General features: G+C 38.1%; 1 protein-coding gene across 2 annotated transcripts; it reads right to left on the reverse strand.

The window, feature by feature from the left end:
- Window positions 1-700: 700 nt before the first annotated feature.
- Window positions 701-17986, reverse strand: LOC111147853 (F-box protein 30). Of its 2 annotated transcripts, none has more exons than XM_022504105.1 (3): window positions 17845-17986; window positions 7538-9593; window positions 701-2833 (listed from the first exon to the last, which is right to left on the reverse strand). In XM_022504105.1, the coding sequence occupies exons 2-3, from the start codon at window positions 9575-9577 to the stop codon at window positions 2630-2632; spliced, it is 2244 nt and encodes a 747-aa protein (XP_022359813.1). In that variant the 5' UTR covers window positions 9578-9593; window positions 17845-17986; the 3' UTR covers window positions 701-2629. The 2 variants fall into 2 exon arrangements, with proteins under 2 accessions (XP_022359813.1, XP_022359814.1); XM_022504106.1 differs by having other exon boundaries at window positions 2744-2846.
- Between the last annotated feature and the right edge of the window lie 231 nt (window positions 17987-18217).

An 18217-nucleotide genomic window follows, 5' to 3' on the forward strand; every position in this document is an offset into this window, starting at 1 on the left:
AAAGGTTCTCTGCTCAGTAGGGAGTAGGCTTCTCCTTCTCACTCTCCCTCTGTGCTCTCTCAAATGAATAAATAAAATCTTAAAACGAAACAAAAAAAACAAATCAACAAAGACCTCTCAAATGACAATTAACTTAATTGACATACAAACCTTTTCACACTTAAAAGGCTAGATAGAGGGGCCCTGGGTGGCTCAGTGGGTTAAGCCTCTGCCTTCAGGTCATGATCTCAGGGTCTTGGGATCGAGCCCCGCATCGGGCTCTCTGCTCAGCAGAGAGCTTCCCTCTCTCCCCCTCTCTGCCTGCCTGCCCCTCTGCCTACTTGGGATTGCTCTCTGCCAAATAAATAAAATCTTAAAAAAAAAAAAAAAGGCTAAATAGATTGTTCCCATTACAAGTTTTAGAAAAACAATATTGCCAGAAACTCGTCAGTCTTTCAATACCCCTAAACGGGACTAGTTTCAGGAAAACACTAAAGGGGCACAGAAAGTTAACTAATGAGTTTTCCATATTAAAAAAAAAACAAAAAAAAAGGAATGCTCACCAGTAAAATATGGGTGAGAAATGATAATGAACAAACAACTCCAATTACATGCAGAAAATCTACTTAGAAACACTGTGTGTGGAATCTGTCAAACAAGTATTAAGTTTTTATTTATATGAAAGTTTTTTCCTTTAAAGTTACTGAGCCACATAAAGGGAAAATATTAATTTTATTAGAATTTGAACAAATGTTGCACAAAGAAAACATTTTAACAAAATTGTATGGTGGCACAACAAACAAAAAAGAAAACAGCCAAAGATGTGTAAAAGAAATATAAGGTGGAAAACTGTTAAATATCTCATGATCCAGTGTAGAAACAAGAAGTCTGAACTTAAAAACCAAAGAAGCACGACCATAGAACAAAGTTAATGTTTGTGCTATCCTAACCAGACACATTCTTCAGCAAAACTTTAAAAGGCAGTTATATTTTACAGTATTTGATCTTATTTCTGACTTTTTCAGAAATAGATTATTTTTATAATTCAACCTCACAGTTCGAAGTTTAAGCACTGAGAAATAATAATCCTAGTAACTGAAATGATAGGAAAGGCAAAACAATTGATTAGTTTTTAATGCTATATTTTCAACTGTAATAAGGGCTTGATCCAACAAAAGAAGTCAAAAGCAGATCAGAGTTCCCTTCTATTATTACCCAAGGAACACCTCTGCCCAATCTGACTGCCATAGTATTGTTACCCTACTTAACAAAAAGCATTCTCAGGGACCAATGTAGGAAGAGAAGACACACTAGAAGTTTGATATTGTATAGCAAGGTAACTTGTCACCATTTCAGACTACCAAATACCAGAAGTTACTTAAAACAAATTATTTAAGTGTTCCCCATCTTTGTGATTTATTTCTAAATAACGGATATATTCATTTTTTTCAACTGACCACATCAGGTTAATAATAGTGTAAATCAATTTGAAAACTATAATAGAATACTTCAAGAATAGGACTTTGAATATTTTTCTCTTATATCTTGATCTTTACACAAAGATGCAATTCTTACTCTCTTGGTAGAGAAGTCTATGGGAAATAAACCTGGAAATGTTTTAAAGAGATTGTCAGTCAAGACAGGTTTCTCCATTTCATGATTGTCATCTAACAAAGATACCAAATTTCACATTCTTAAACATCTTAAAACAATATAGTTGTGATTTTTATAGACATAAAAAGGCAAAAATTCTAAATACTTAGGAAAGAAAGCCCTTTGCATTCTAAATATTTGAAATTTACTCACACAATATGCCCAATCTGAACTTTAAATGAGGTATATTTTCTTCTTTCCAAATATCAAAAACCTTGCAAATATATTATAACATGAACAGTTTCAAATTATAATAAATTCACAGGCTTTTTGTCAGTTTTCACTTTAACCTGTCATAAAACACACTGCTGTGAGTCTTTGGATATGGTATCTAACAAAAAAGGAAGTTGCACATGGTCACTCTCTGTATGAGAGTTGCAAATACATAAGGTGAAAACACTTTTGTGGGTATTTTTAAAACATGATAAATGCACTACCAAACATTAATCATGATTTAAAATATTATATAAATACATATTAAAGATCATGTAGGTATCCACAATCATATAAGGGGAGCACTAGAAAATAAAAATCTTATAATGATCTTAGGGCAGTCCTTAAGCAATTGAATGTCTTTATCTGAAAAACCTATGCTGAAAAAATTTGAATCTAAGTTTTGCTTTCTGAATGCGTGGGTTATAACCCACAGAAAACATGAGGGACAAATGTTTGGTCAGGATCTTGTTAGTTTAAGAAACAAAAGATTTAAAAACCAAAATATGCACACCATTAAAAATACTAATTCTGGAAATTAAGCAGCTAAAAATTAAAATCACCCTGTCCATCAAGTTCCAAAAATTTCACACATTTTAAACATTAAGGCAACTTGTTTCCAACTAAACAGTACTTTATAAAAATATATGTCACTTCAAAACTTTATATACATAGTGGCAATAAATTTAGCTAGTTGTAATCTTTAATACATTAATAAAGTGTCACATATTACAAAGAAATTATACTAGGTGTTTGCATGTATGCACAAGTGGAGTTACAGTTTTTAAAGTACAGGTTTTAAAACTGAGCGAAGTGAACGTCCCTCTTTAGTGAGTTCTCGTGTCACACACATACACGGCAATGGGATTGCTTCCTCCCGTTTCTCTACAATATTGTAACTGCATTTCTTCAAGTGGTCAGCCATGCTTAGGATGTCAGCAAATTTCCATTCATTAACAGAACAAAATGCAGTACTGAATCGCCATACCTAAAAGAAAATTCTACTTCAGATTTAAACAAGTCAATTTATAAAAATCAAAATACACTTCTTACTCCAACTGCAAACATTTCTACTGTTTGAGAAATATCCAACATAAAGTTCCAAGCAGTTAGCTACAAAACTGAAAAGGAATAAATCCATTTGGAGGCAGATCTATTTATCAAACACTTGCAGGGTAATCATTTCTATGACATTATAACTGCAATAAATGCAGTAACCAAAAAGAAAGAAATAAAAAGCAAAACTCAACATTAAAAACTACATCCAACTTGGCTTACTAAGCAATTTTTTAAAAAGATTTAATCATTTATTTGAGAAGACAAAGAGAGAGAGATAGTACGTGAATAGAGGGAGAAGGAGAGACACTCTCTAAAGCAGACTCCCCAGCTGAGCACACAGATCCCGATATAGACCTTGATTCCAGAACTGAGCCAAAGTCAAACGCTTAACTAACTGAGCCACCTAGTTGCTCCTAAGCAATTCTTTAAAAATCATAACCTTGTAGGGATGCCTGGGTAGCTCAGTCAGTTAAACATCTGCCTTCGGCTCAGGTCATGATCTCCAGGGTCCTGGGATCAAGCCCTGCATTAGGCTCCCTGCTCAGCATAGACTATTTTCTGCTTCTCCCTCTCCCTTTGCCCCTCCCCCTACTCACATGGCCCCCTCACCCCCCCCACCCCCCAGGGCTCACTCTCTCTCAAACAAGTAAGTAAAATCTTTTTTAAAAAATACACTAAGACTATACCAAGGTACCTTATCATTCCACCATTTATAAGTACCAAAAGTACTTAGTAATATTCATGAATACCTGTACTCAATTTATTCAAAATGTTTCTGAAAATTTACATAAAACACTTTTGTAAAATCAATCTTACTTAATTCCAAATCATTGTAAAATGCATTTCTAGGCAAAAATTCACCTGCTATCCCTATTCATGTATCTGTTGGTAAAAATATGAGCTACTTCCCCTTTTACCCACTCAGCAGCTCCAAGCCTTGAAACAATGTCATCTTATTAGTTCAGCAATGACAGCTCTGGCCCCTTCTCATCTTTACAATTCTAAATATAAAGCTATCTGAACACAGGAAATAAGCATGAATGGAGGACAGACGCAAGTAACAAGTATGAATGGGATAGATCAGGCTTAGGCATCCTAGCTAAGCTCATCAACAAGGAAATGTTAGAGCACACTAAATGCACAATAAACAGCAGATACTCTAGAAAGTGGCTGTGAATTTGAGGAAAGCCCTCGGCACTCAGAGCTTCTCAGGAAAGGAGGGCAATGCCTTCCAAGGTGACTAGATGTCTTCCAATTCCGTGGGAACACTTTTACTTTTCAGTGGGCGATAGAAACCACCACCGTTCCACACAAAGGGTACTTACTCCCTATATTCCTTAGGGTTATCCATCAATTACGCCTCCTGTGGAGTTCTTTCTCAGGAGTCCATGAAGGTCTAAAGAGTAGCTACCAACAGATTACAAATATTGCTAGCCTCCCTTACAATCCCCTATACCTATGAAACTATAGGAAGAATGAGTTCTGTTAAGCCTCAGCAGAACAAATTCATGAGCGATTCCATGGTGACAGACAGCCTCCCAATTTCCACAAGAGTCTGGTGAAACAAACTCAGAAAAAAATGGAGGATTCCTATCTCCTGATGCAAGGCTTCTTAGTAATGGGCCAATTTTTCTTTCAGAAGTATTCCTCAGGTACTTACTTAGTGCCCACTATATGGCAGTGCTGTTCTAGGCCGTGAATATTTTGGTTCCCAGAGAGTCTCACTTTTCAAGAACTTACAGTCTAATGAAACCGGTAATTCATCAGTGAATTACGAACAGCCTGGAGAGTACTCTAGTAGGGGTATACAGAGTAGGGGAAGAGAATGGGGCACCACACGAACCAGAGCTGTACACCTCCCTGAAAGCTTCAGGGTAGGGTTCTAGAAGGCTTTCCTGAAGATCTGTAGAGTAAGCAGGATATGTAGTGAGAAGATGAAGATCACAAGCTCCAGAGACAGGTTCCCTAGGTGTGAATCCATCAATTAGTTGGACAAGTTACTTCATCTCTTTAAACTTTGGTTTCTTCATCCATAAAATAGACAGTAGATTAAACAGGTAAACAGAAGTAAAACGTTTATCAGCACAACGTCCAGCATATTACAAATGCTCAGATGTAGTTACTGTATTAGAGACAGCACATTCAAAGGCCTTAAGGCAAGAAGTCAGAAAGAAAACATCAGGAAACTAAGTAAATCAACACAGATGGAATATAAAGGGACAAGAGGAAACTAAGGAGGTAAGTAAGGACAAGATTATAAAAATTCTTAAAGGTTCATTAGGGAGTCTTAAAGGTTCATTAGGGAGTCTGTCCCAGTGCAATGAACAAACATTAGTTTTTAAATACTACAGTGTAAGAACTGTATTTAAGAAAATATTTAACACTCTAGTCCTTATGTAGAGAGCATGTTGGAGAAGGGTCCAGTTAGGAACAGAAATCCAGTTAGGCTCTTGTGGTAATCAAGAGAGAGCTGAAGGGGAGAGAGTTAGGTAAATGGCAGTGGAAACAGTAAAGCAAACCTGAGTGGTATGAAGAAGGGAGACTCAAGAGAACATTAAGATTACCTAGATATGAAAATAAAGGGGGAAAAAAAAGAAGTCAACCCTAATTCCCAAATTCCTAGTTTAGGCAATTTGATAGATAATGCCACTTGCCGAGATTTTTTTTTTTTTAATCAAGCTTTTTCCCAGCTTTTTTTCTCTTTTTAAGATTTTGTTTATTTGAGAGACAGAGAGAAATGAGCAGTGGGTAGTGGCAGAGGAGGAGAGACAGAGAGAGAGAATGAGAGAAGCAGACTCCCCATTGAGCAGGAAGCCTGACATATCTGATGCAGGGCTTACTCCCAGGATCCAGAGATCATGACCTGAGCCAAAGGCAGACCTTTAACTGACTGAGCCACCCAGGCACCCCACCACTTGCTGAGATAAAGAGGGATAGAGAGGCACCTGGGTGGCTCAGTCAGTTGACCATCTGATTTTGGCTCTGATTTTGGCTCAGGTCATGATCTCAAGGTGGTGAGACTGAGCTCTACAATGGGCTCCGCACCCAGCCAGGTGTCTACCTGAGATTCTCTCTCCCTCTGCCCCTCTCCACTGTGTATGCAAGCTCTCTAAAATAAAATAAATCTTAAAAGAAAAAGGGGGGGGATAAAGTGGGTTGGACATGCTCAGTTTGATGAAGCTGTGAGATAATCAAGAACAGATACTTAATATTTAATCCTCTGGAGTTCAGGAGAAAGTGGCCAGGATATAGATGTGTAAGTAACCTGTATAAATGATGGCAATTTAAACTTCAAGAGTAGGCGAGATTTTCTGCAGAAATAGAATCCCCAGAAAATATTTCACCCCACAGGTCAATACTAGTGGGCAAGGACAAAAATAATACTATGCTTGGAGTATCCCCCATCCCAAATGAAGAAAGACACCAAATCCTCTGTATGTGTATACATACATATACGCAGCAAGTATGAAACTTTCTGCCACCAAAATTCCTATTTGGAAAAAAAAAAAATCATAAAATAAATAGGGTGTTCATTTGTTGGTGAAAACTTCAGAAAAACACAGAAAATGTAGAATTCTGAAGAATTGGAGTAGTGAGTAAAAGTCAGAAAAAACCTAAGGGTGGTAAGAACAAAGTATCCAGAAATATGAACCTTGTGCAATCAAGGTGAAATTTACCAATTTTTTTCTACTTTATAAAATGCAAAATGTCATATTATAAATGTTCTAATATTAAAAACTCCTGAAATAAAAGACATTTATAGTGCCTTCTAGTTTCTACTAGACAGTGCCTCAAACATAAGGTGGGCAAAAGCAGGGGTGCCTGGCAGGCTCAGTCAGTAGAGCATGCAAATTTTGATCTCAGGGTTGTGAGTTTGAGCCCCATGCTGGGTGTAAAGATTATTTATAAATATGATACTACTACTACTAATAAGTGCAAAAGTGGATTTTCACAAAAGAAAATGGTGGACCCAAGACTTGCTCCCAGATCTGCCTAAATCTCCTCAAGCCTCCAATATGCAACACACTCTTGTACCATTCTAACCTAGACCCCCCACACAGTATCAAATCCAAGTATCCCACTCTTTCCTCACTTCAACCTAACACATATCCACATCCATCATGTTTCCTAGTCTCCAAATACTCCACTGCTCACTTACTAGTAGCAGCAGTTACAACTTTTCTTTCTCCCTGAAATAACTAAGTTCTAAGAAAGTTGCTAGGAATGCAGAGAAACTGCCAATTGTAAGCAGGAGAAAACCTTCTCCTTGCTTCCTCCGTTGTCCTATGATGAAAACATCTCAGATGGAGCTCAAACTGGAAGATGGTTAACATGGACTCAAAAGGAACTGTTACAGAAGGACTGAGTACAGAAAAACAGTATGAAAAAAATAGAAGTGGCTGTGGCCATGTTAGATTAGAACCTAGTATTAGGATGTCTGCAATAAATACATGATTATGACAAACTAACCCAGTTTTTCATTAATCATTATTTTAAAAAACGTCTGTCAGATTAAAGTGTAAGTTTTAAGGGCGGTCAATTTTGCAACAAGGTCTTAATTTTACTGATTCTACAACATTAAGTGTCTACCTTATATCAAATATGGGGGTGATATGGTTAAGATTAAACTAACCTTTTCTTTTATTTGCCATGATGAATTTCCTTCTGGATATTTCCTTTTTCCCCACTGCAGTATGACCATTCCACGAGACTGAAGCAGGCTGCCACACACATCCCTCATTAACCTGGATACACATGAGAGCTGGCATAAACTGAAGCCATCTAGAAAGCCTGCAATATGTTGTAGGACCTCAAAAGGAAGACTACTTAGATGGTCACTATGCAATCCCAACACACAGTTTCTAGCAGGCTCTACTAATACTGTAGATACACATGGCTGAACTCCAAATGACCTCAGGTGGCGGTCATGTATAATCTTTGCTCCTTGTGTTGATGGACAAAATCTACGCTGAGAATAGGTACAACCATAATATGCTAAAGGACACCTCTGTTCCATCCAGCCATTGAGTCCAGCATGAATGTCACCATGCACGTTCTTAAAATGTGAAGAAAATTCTTTTCTTCTAAATAACTGTCCACAAACAAATGTAAACATTGAACGCTGCTTGGGTTGGTACCTAGCAACACATTCCAATACTAAATCCAGGCCAAGTGTCTGAAAAGGACTTGGATTTGAAAGCTGTGGGTTGGCATGATCACAAGCTGATGCTGAAGCTATTTCCCCAACCATTGTATTTGTAGCTAATATTGCAGATGGAAGCGAAAAAGTCTGAGTCCCAAAGTCAACGTGATAAACATCAACCATGCGACTATCAGATATACCCCTCCCACCTGGAGAATCTCCTAGACAAAACAGCAATGCTGCTGTGATTAGGTCTATTCCTTGGAGGCCCATTGGATCTTCTGCAACTTCCAAATCTGATGTATCTACTGCTTTATCTTCTTTTGGTTTAGACCAACATGAGTTAGAAAGAAATTTGAATGAAGGAGGATGACTGAAAGATAAGACATCCACATTCCTCAAGTCCCCTAAGTCTACTTTTCTCCAACACAATGCTCCTTCATCCTCATCATCTGGCATGAGGATATGCTGAACTGTGCCATTAGGCAAAGCACCAGATGGTATTACTTCCCTAAGTTGTGCTGCTACGGAAAGTGAACCGGAAGGTTGTGAAGTGCCATCTGATGCCATACATTCTCCATTTGTTAAGTTACTTTGTTTTGAATCACCATGTAATTTCTGATTTTGGTCTATGGCCTGTGTACATATATTTTCCAAAGAAAAGCCATTACAAAGAGCAGAAGTGGCATAAGAACTGTTATTTGAGTCACACAATAAATCACTTGAACCATTTTGTTCAGACTGGACATTCAGACTTGTGTCATTATGGTCAATTCCACCTACTGCTCCTATCTCATCCTCATAAAAATGGTCCTGGTCTTTTAAGTGTCTATTCTGCAAGCTTCCTCTGGGATCTTGCTCTTCACTCATATCATTTGGGGAAGCACAAAGACTTGTACTCAACATGCCAATGTCTCTTGTGGCAGTATTCAGGATATCTAAAGCAGCAGCCAAACTTCTGGTTGTTTCTACAGTAGCTTGATAAAGTGCACCATAAGATTCTTCATCAACAGACACCAAACCATTAGTATGTGGTATTTCTGGGACACTTGATTTAACTGAGATTTGTTCTCTAGATTCTGATACTTTATCAGTCGCTTTTGACATCATGGTGGCTACTTTGAGAGATTCTAAGAGCATCCTTTGGTCTTGAAGGGCCAAGGCCATATCTAATTGTGCCACTTCATCAACATCTCTGCTTAGATTTTCATATGATTTCCGATCTGCATAACTAACTGGCCATCGGTTCCACTCCATAGTACAGCACACCACACTTGCAGGACACATTTCTAGATGTTCAGCAACTTTATTTCGAGCCATCGTAAATGGACATCCGAAGTCATTATTTAAGCAAGGCACTCGTTCAAACGGACATAAAAGTCGATGTTCATCAGCTTTACAAGAATGGAAAACTGCTCCACACACCAACGGACAACCAATCAAGTCACAGGAAATCCCAGGCTCTGGTCTGATCATACACCGTCTACTGACACAATTCACACAGTGCGAGTGCTGCAGCTCCTCCTCCATAGTGGCCAGTCCAGCTCTAGTTGTTGAGATGGGAAAAAGATAAGAAGTTAGGCAAAAAGTGGCTGATTTTTAAAACTGCTGAATAACAAAAATCAAGTCATAAAGAAATATATGTAAAATAAGCATACTTAACAAGTTTATTTTACATATAATCAATTCATCATGAGACAACTTAAGCACTCATTTCAAATAACAATGCAAAAGTTCATTTTTTACATATAATAATATGCCTAAGAGGCTAAATGTCTCAAAATATAATGCTTAAATTCTAGTATACTATGTAGTATATAAATTGATGCTAAATACAAATTAATGCATATTTGACTTTTAGATTTCAAAGAATGCTTTAGCTGTTACTTTTTTAGTTTCAACTAAACGGACTCTGAAGCACCCATATAGTACACTGACATCATCATATTCCTGAGAGAATGATCTGAATTTCATGAATATACTTAACTAAAACTATTATAAGTTTTCTTTTTATACCCTCTAAATATAGGAATCCATTTAAGATTTCATCTCTTGATCATTCCTTCTACATATGTCTTAATACCTTCTACGACAAATCACCATAGTAAGCCTTAATTAAAACATACATGGAATTTACCCAGAAAATCTAAGTTCCAGCTCCAGTTCATGGGTTCATAGCTATGGGCAAATCACTTACTTCTGAGGGCTACACCTTCTGTTTACTCATTCAACACCTATTTATTGTTTAACTACTATGTACCAGGCACTGTGTTTGGTGTGGCAATATAAAGATTAGTCGGACATGGTATCTCCTCTGAAGGAGCTACAGCAGGTCAGAGATACAACAGTAAAAATCATGTCTCATTATTATGTGATCAATCTGGCAGAAGTAAAATGGTAACAAAGAGAAGATAATCATCACTATGGGGAGGGGCTACAGAAGAATTCACAGTAGTCTTCAAAGATGGGAAATCTTAAGCATAGGAGGGAAGAATTGGAAAGGAAGTATTCAGTGCTGAAGTAACAACAAGTGGCAAAACATGTTCAGGGAACCTCAAGTTTCCTAGTGTTGCTGAATCACAAGGTGAAATGCTAGGTAGCTCTGAGAGATGGGGCTGGATGATAGAAATAAATCAAATCATGAGGACTGTGCTATATACTACTCTTACGAGTTCAGACTTTAAGTAACAGGAATTCACTCAAGATTTGAGCAGAGAAATAGTATCTATAAAATAACAGGAGGGATTTACAGATACCTAATGGTCCTTCCTTTTATCAAGAAAAATTTTATACAAAAATAGAGAAAGCATCAGCACAATATACTGATTTAATTATAATTATTAATCCTATCGATGTATCTTTGTCTAAAATCTTCAACTTCTTTATTGGCTTGTCCCTATGAGCAGTAAAAACTTAAACTATTTCATCTTTAAAAACCTAAATAATAAAACAGTATCTCCCTTTTACTACTACTCTTTTTTCCTAAAATTTCCAAATCTTCAACCTTCCAGAAAAAAAAAAAATTTCCAAATTTTGAAATTTCCAAATTTTCAAGCTTCCAGAAAAAAAAAAAAAAAAAAGAAATTAAAAAACAAACAAAGAAACAACAAATAGGCTTCATGCCTCCCATAAACTCTTTAGCCCTCTAATCTGGCTTTCATGTGACCAACAGTCATTAAAACTGCTCTGAGATCCTTGGTGCTAAAATCAAAGGGCATTTTTTCCCCAGACTTCATCTTCTTTGGCCATTTACCTCATTAGGTTGACTAGGCCCTCCTTTTTGAACTACTTGTCTTTCCTTAGAATGTTACATTTCCCTGGTTTTCTCCCTACCTTTTTTTTTTTTTTTTTACCTTTTTTAATGTTTTAAAAAAATAAAAATAAAAGCATTCACAGAGATGAGCCTACAATATTTATTTTTATTTTTGGCTATTCCTTAATCTTTTCTAATCCTTAGTATTTTCTAAAATATTCCTCTTCTCCAGGGATCATGTCATTTCTTGCTCATTCTATTCATTCCCCCTGGGTGCTCTCAATTCTCAAAAGCTTCAATTACCACCCATATGCTGAAAACTTACCTCTTGCCCAGATCCCTCTCCCAGACTTCAGATCTCTACTGATAAGTCAATTACTTATACGTCTCTACCCCTATATGGGACAAGCAATTCATCTTAACACTTCCCAAATTAAATTACACTGTAATGGGTAATAATTTTCTGGGTAAGAAGTAGATTCTTAGCCTATTTTCTTCACTTCAGTGCATAAAAGATTACTAGCTCTCTGACATATTTTTCCATACATGCTATCTGGGTTTCAGGTGGCTAAAGTAAGCTAATTACTCCCGAAATTGCTATTTTTGTCCAATCCAGGGATGATTTTCCTCAAACAATAACAAAAAAGCCTACCTCATACTGATAGATCTCTACTGATTAAGTAGAAAAGTTCCGAGTTGATATTATGGCACTTACTGATGCTAGGGGGCATGGAGGAGGCAGGGGGAACATGGCATGCATTTAACAAAAAAACTGTATTTTTTATTGTATTTAAAAAATTACAAATTATGAAGTAAATAATTCTGAATGTTTACCCCATAAATTTTATAGGTTAAGACAGAACCTGTAAGTTAAATGCTAAGAGTCATAATAGAAGAACGACAGACTAATGATGAGAAACATTTGTAAATTAAGCAGATGTTCAAAGAGCAACGTCAGTAAGAATTAAGACAAATTTTACTGAGTGCTTAGATTGTGAAAACAGTGGAAGCTTTCTTATTTTGCAACAAATAGAGGGAGTTCATCTCACATGATGAGGGTTACAAACTTGACTGTTACTAAGAGAGAACCTAAAAATACAAGCAGTTCCAAACAAGTAACCACTACTCTCATAACTTGCAGGAACACTTTATGTTATGTGCACATCACATGACCATACCAGGCAGAACACATTCAAAAACATCACTTAACTCAAAACTGTTTAAAACAGCAACTGCTACAAACAACGAAGTTAAATGCAAAACAGTAACAACTTTGAAAGGAAGACACAGAGGCCTCTCAAGCTTCAAAATAGTTCCACACTACTCCCCTTGGAATAAGAAAAATGTTTTAAAAAAATAAAAATAAAAGCATTCACAGCAATGAGCTACGATATTTATTTACTGAAGTAGACTTAGGAAGGAAAAAAGCACACTAATTATGTACCAATCTTCTCCTTACATACACCATTTCACTTAGTGTCCCTTAATTCTCTTTAACAACCCTTAGGAAACTGAGGTTCAGACAGGCTTAAGGGACTCCCCTAAGGTCATCTTCCTAGTTAAGTGGCAGAGCTGGGACTTCAATCTATATCTGATCAATGGACAACAGAAGATATGATTACTCATAAAAGTTGAAGAAAACAGGCAGCACTTCAGTAACCGGTGATCCAATTTTAAGATGTTATTTGAGGAATGGAGGTTACACAACTTTGCTTGTAGTTTATTCCAACACTTAATCACCCCTGTGGTCAAGAAAGTCTTTTTGGTCCTTTGTAATTACAATAGCACATAACTTTTCTTTGAATGTCAGTATTTAAAACTATTTTTAAAATAACTTGCATTTATAATAGTATAAACTTACAGAACAAGAATATAAATTTAGCAATTCTCAAAACAGCAATATAAAGCAGGAATCAAGTTTAATTCCATTTTACAAGTAAATATATTAAGAAGTAAGTTAAGAAAAAGCACTAGATAATAACCAGAGTATTCTGGGGATAGAACCCTCAGCTTCAGAATTTAAAACTTCCAGATCCATCTTTTTTCTAATCAAGATCATTACCAGATTAAATATACCTCCATTAGGTATTTTGCAATTGCACATAAATCCTGTGAAACGGGCTTAAAAACATCATCCCTGATTTATCAGTTGAACAGTGACACAGCAGGCCCATTAGAAAACATGTTATTAAAATTGAGGCTTCAAGTTCAAGATAAACTTAATTATAGAACTCCTCAATATTAAGTCTTCTTAAACCCTCTTGAAAAAGAATCTTAACATTCCAAATAACATCTTTATAATTCACATTTAAGTTGAATGACTGGGGAAAGTCTCATTAGACTAGAAAATATGTGTAAATGATTAAATGTTTTACAATAGTTTCAATTTTCTCCAATAGAAATTCTTGGCCAACTCATACTCTGTGACAAGCAATCCGTAAAAATAGTTTTAAGACATGGCATTTTCCCATACAGTGAAAGGAGGCCTTGTCATTTGAATTATTTCTATACACAAAAATAATGCCTTCAAAAAACCACTTCTTTATTTTTCCAGATCCATTAAAATAATTAAGGAGATAAATGAAGCACTGCAACCTAGCATGATTTTAAAAATGCTAGGTCAAGTCACCCAAAGCACTCAACACAGCTTGCTGCTCTCTGTGCCTCTGTTAGCAAGACACACGCAGACACGCGAGCACCCCCTCCCCACAGCTGCTGCCTAGAATCCTTAAGCCTCAGTTTCAATGTTACTTTCCACATACCAAAGGCAAGGTGTGGATCCCATATTATGCTGTGTGCTCATTACTCATTGGATTTTTCCTTGTAATACTAGTCACAACTCTAAGTAAATCACTATCCTTTAGTATCTAACCCCACAGGAAAACCATAAGCTCCATGAAGGAGGCAGGGCCATCTCTCGTCTCATCCATCCATTCCGGGGTTTCCTGTATTTCAGACTGTGCCTAACTGGAGCATCACTTATTTTAGAAATATGAATAAATGAAAGAGATATACTACCAGAAACAGCTAAATGGATTCCAAAACAAAACGAGGTTTTTGATTTCATAGAAAACTACACACTTCATGAAAAAATACAATGTTACAGACCTAGTATTACACAATCAGACTGAGTCAAAATTACTTTATTGTACCAGCTATAAAAAGTCAATAATAGTGTTCAAACATTTGCTGAGTACCTAAATCTATACGTTCCAAGCATTATATATAGAGTTAAGATAAATCATCCATGAAAAAAGCAAGTCAAAGGGAAAAGAAGTCAGAGACGGGTAATTTCAACCTTCCATTATTTTAAAATCTTAAAAAATAGTCATAAAAGGCACAGAAGTAAACATTTACCAGTATATTGCTCCACTATTTTAACTCCCTAATCAACTCTGCACTCTAGTTACTGGTTACTTGATTATAGAAGGCATCAGCTTCAAAAAGAAAAGCTGAGGTGAAGGTGTCCACACATGTGCACGTGCCTGAGTAGGAACTGGGCTAAGAAAAGAAGCTCAAAAAAGGAAGTGGTTATCTGCCAACTGCTTGATACTGCAGTTCATATAGTACTAGATGAAACGCAATTGCACTTAAACAATAAAATGTTGCTTCAATGTGAGGATGAAATGGACCTATAGACAGACTTGTTCAATTAGTTAACAGAAGTAAGTCCATGACTGAAATTTTACATTTAGCAATCAGTTATAAGCTCCTCTAAGCAAGTCTCATCCTTTCTGTATAGTCGGAGGTACTAGTCAAGAGTAATACAACTAACTGTACAATTAATATTAAATACAGACACCTCCTGGCTGATTTGCTGATCAAGTGCAATCAGTTCTAAAGACCATAATAAACCTCAGCTGGACATCTTAACTGGTTTAAAAGGCGCGGGGGGTGGTGGGTGCGGTGCATCATGGTGACTAGGCAAGATCTAAAATCCACTATCATTAAACTCCACTCAAAGCACATGCCCTCCTGATGAGTCTAAAATGGCTAAATGGGTTACACTGTATACATTCTTTTTATTAAATTATAGTTCTGACTTTTTATAGAATGATGACCTAATTAAATGGAAAATTTTGTCAAATTTTTCACCCTTCGCGCTATGATATAATCCAAACATATAACTTCTAAGTCTAAATATGGTCATGAGTAACTTATTCCAAAGTGAAAGTTCTAACTACTTGCAATGTTCTCCACTAAATAAATGAAATTATTACAGACTTACAAAAGAAATTAAAATAATATAAATATTTAATACTCAGACCAGAACCTGTTTGCACTGATTCTCAGATAAAAATAATCCACCCAAATGGTGGTACTCAACTTATTAAAATGGGCAGCATGGCATTGGGGAATGGGCTTCCAAGGAATCTCAGCTTTGTGACCTTGAGGCAATTACTCTACTGTGAAAACAACCTAGAACTCTACAAAGGTTGGGTTATATTTTATATGGTGTCTAATGGAATACAATGTATTCCTCAGAAAAGGGATGTACTTCACTTTACACATCAGCCACGTTAACATACCCAAAGCTTTATGTAAAATTTTTTTTTCTATCAGGTCATTTAGACTTATAAAGCTTATAAGAAGCAACTGTATGAGGAAATAACCTATATTAAAAGTATCCACTCAATAAATAGACAGACATACCCTTTCTGTTAAGGATTTTCAGAGACTGGGTTTTAATTGAGGTATGCTTTTCTGATTTAACTAACTACCTCCACTGTAAAAAGCATTAGCCCAATGCCAATCTCACGTATTTCATCAAACTGAATTTGAAATTAAATATTTTATATAGCCTTTTGATTGAGGACTTTGTCAAAGAATTCTACAATGTCCTTTTAATGAAACAATCATAGGAACTTAGTTAAAAGATGTGTCCAAAATCATACAAAAATAGCATAGGGCTTATCCCATTAAAAGTCACATTTCAGTAATATAGTATATCAAATAGTAAACACAGATTAAGCAACACCTATGTGGTGACCTCAAAGTACCTAACTATATACATTATCTCAAAATATTATCGCCTTTTAATAAATATTTTATTAGGACACTTTGTATTTTTCAGAAGTCTCCAATGCTAGAGATGGCAAAATATTGGGTTGAAATTAAATACCCAGCACACTTGGAATGTATAAAAGTTTGCCTACATCGGAAACTTCAGTTCTCTGATAACCCTCAAAAAACTCCACCCACCTACATTTCCAGAATCATAAAAAAAGCTTATGTCACTGCATTAAAGTACTAGATAAGAACGAAATGACAACTTAAAAGTTACCAAAACACCACGTTATCCCTAATTAAGCTTCTGGAGTAAGAAACAGTGACTAAGCATATAGAACAGTGATTCAGCCAAAACTGCATATTGAAAAACTGAACCCTCAGAAAAATCCTAAACGTACATTTTATGCTATTCTTTTCCCTTCCTGAGCCGAAAACTGGAGTACTTTATAAAACCTTAATAAATATGAGCAAATGCAAAATCTGTTTCCATAGCTTGTGTCTCTAAAGGATACAACACAGTATTGAAATGCAGCGAAAGAAAAAGAATTTTAAAGTTCAAAACGTTTGGGAAGTTTTACGTTTAAAATGTTTAAACAGTTTTAAGTTCATCTACACTGATATCAGAATGCCCATAAATAGCTTCATCCTGGATCAGAGTCAACAGAGTAATTACGGAATAAAAGGTCAATTCCTTCCCAAACATCTTTTATCTAGGACTTGCGACACGGCTCAGAAAGAAAAACAAGAGAGGGGAATGGAGTACAAGAACCATGGTAAACAACACACTGCTCTGCCAGTCTCTCTCTAGTCTCACGAAGACACACGTTAAAAACACACTCAAAGGAGATTACTTTGAATGCAACGTGCACTCCATGGCCCCCTGCCAAGCAGTGTTCCACGGGACGGGACACAAATAACTTGGAAATGGCCATACCCCTCAGATCTAGAAAATCAGGAAGTTTCTCTTTAATAAGGACTGAGGCGAAGACGAAGATCCGCTCACTACCATGAATGGAAAAGTTACTAACTTCACTCATCCCGGGAAGACAGCGGATGATGCCTCCCAATTTGACTTTAACCCATCTGTCCCCAAACACCCCCAAGTTCTTAAAAGGCAAAATGAAACAGAACCCGCGTTTTCAAGGTTCTCAGGGCTTTCCAAGTTTACCTCCCGCTTCAGCCACCAAACCTCCCCACCCCCCCGCATACAGACAGACACGCAGGCCAGGTGACACGGGGGTCCGTCCCCGGCTGTGGGTCGCCATTTGCCGGGCGCCTCCACCGCGAGCCAGGCAGGACGGCCGGCGCGGACGCCCACGCGGCGGACGCCCTCTCCGCGCGCCAGGACGGCCGGCCCGGGACCCGCACGCCGCCGCGGACGCTGCTTATTTACTCCGCCCAGGCCCGGCCCGCGGGACCCACGGCCGCCGCCGCCGCCGCCCCGGCTGCAGGCCTCGCACCGCCCGGCCGCCGCCTCTGTCCTCGGCGCAGCCCGCGCCGCGCTGGCCTCCCCCGCCGGCCTCCCGACACTCACCGCCCCGCGCGGCCGAACCGCGGCCCAGGCCCTGGCTGCCGAGGACGCCGTGCTCGGCTGGTCCGCGCGGTCCCGGCTGCTCGACGACCCACACCCCCTTGCGGTCCGCCTCCTACTGGCCTCTCACCGCGCCGGGCCGCCGCCTTTTCTCCTCCTGTCCAGCTCTTCGGCCTCCTCCCCCGGCGGCCGCCCTTCTCGCGCGCCCCGCCCCTCCCCGCCCAGCTCGGCCCCTCCCAGCTCGGCCCGGCTCCGCCCACCGGACCCAGCCCGGTCTCGGCGGCGGCTGCCAGCCCCAGCGGACACGCGCACGTCGGGCCCGGCGGGGACGCGCACGCTGAGTTCGGTGGGGACGCGCACGCCGCCCGCGGACGCT

Source organism: Enhydra lutris, unplaced genomic scaffold (genome assembly GCF_002288905.1).
Source record: "Enhydra lutris kenyoni isolate GAN:26980312 unplaced genomic scaffold, ASM228890v2 scaffoldscaffold17, whole genome shotgun sequence".
NCBI classification, from domain to species: Eukaryota; Metazoa; Chordata; class Mammalia; order Carnivora; family Mustelidae; genus Enhydra; species Enhydra lutris.

Bases quoted from the DNA above. Each gene is read 5' to 3' on its own strand.
- LOC111147853 (XM_022504105.1), bottom strand. From the start codon at position 9,577: ATGGAGGAGGAGCTGCAGCACTCGCACTGTGTGAATTGTGTCAGTAGA. The intron at 2,834-7,537 runs GTTAGTTTAATC...ATTTTCTTTTAG, and splicing joins CATGGCAAATAAAAGAAAAG to GTATGGCGATTCAGTACTGC.